The sequence below is a fragment of the Egretta garzetta genome, unplaced genomic scaffold (genome assembly GCF_000687185.1).
Source record: "Egretta garzetta isolate BGI_Z169 unplaced genomic scaffold, ASM68718v1 scaffold21, whole genome shotgun sequence".
NCBI lineage: Eukaryota > Metazoa > Chordata > Aves > Pelecaniformes > Ardeidae > Egretta > Egretta garzetta.
Window position 1 is genome coordinate 1,487,356 of NW_009258668.1, and position 310 is coordinate 1,487,665.

General features: G+C 50.6%; 1 protein-coding gene across 1 annotated transcript in view; it reads right to left on the minus strand.

Moving 5' to 3' along the window:
• SOS2 (SOS Ras/Rho guanine nucleotide exchange factor 2) overlaps positions 1–310 on the minus strand; it is a 52,917-nt gene that overhangs the window by 22,902 nt on the left and 29,705 nt on the right. Inside the window, exon 9 of the mRNA XM_035888432.1 lies at positions 245–309. Coding sequence (XP_035744325.1) covers positions 245–309 — 65 coding nt within the window. The remainder of the gene's footprint in view (positions 1–244; position 310) is intronic.

The following is a 310-nucleotide window of genomic DNA, read 5'->3' on the forward strand; positions in this document are numbered from 1 at the left end:
AAAGGCCGCAATCAGGTCTCCCCGCAGCCTTCTCTTCTCCAGGCTGAACAACCCCAACTCCCTCAGCCTGTCCTCACAGGAGAGGTGCTCCAGCCCTCGGGTCATTTTTGTGGCCCTCAAATAAAGACAGGCCTTGAAAAGGAAATATGTTATCTTGCAAGAAAAAACCCTACAATTCCCTCCCCATCATTTATCTCCTCCTCTGCCAACTTTGGGAAACCAGGGTAGTTCTGTGGATTATTACCCAGGCCGACGTCTTGGGGAGTGTTTGCTGTAAATGCGCTCCATGCTGCACTGCAGATTCAGAAGA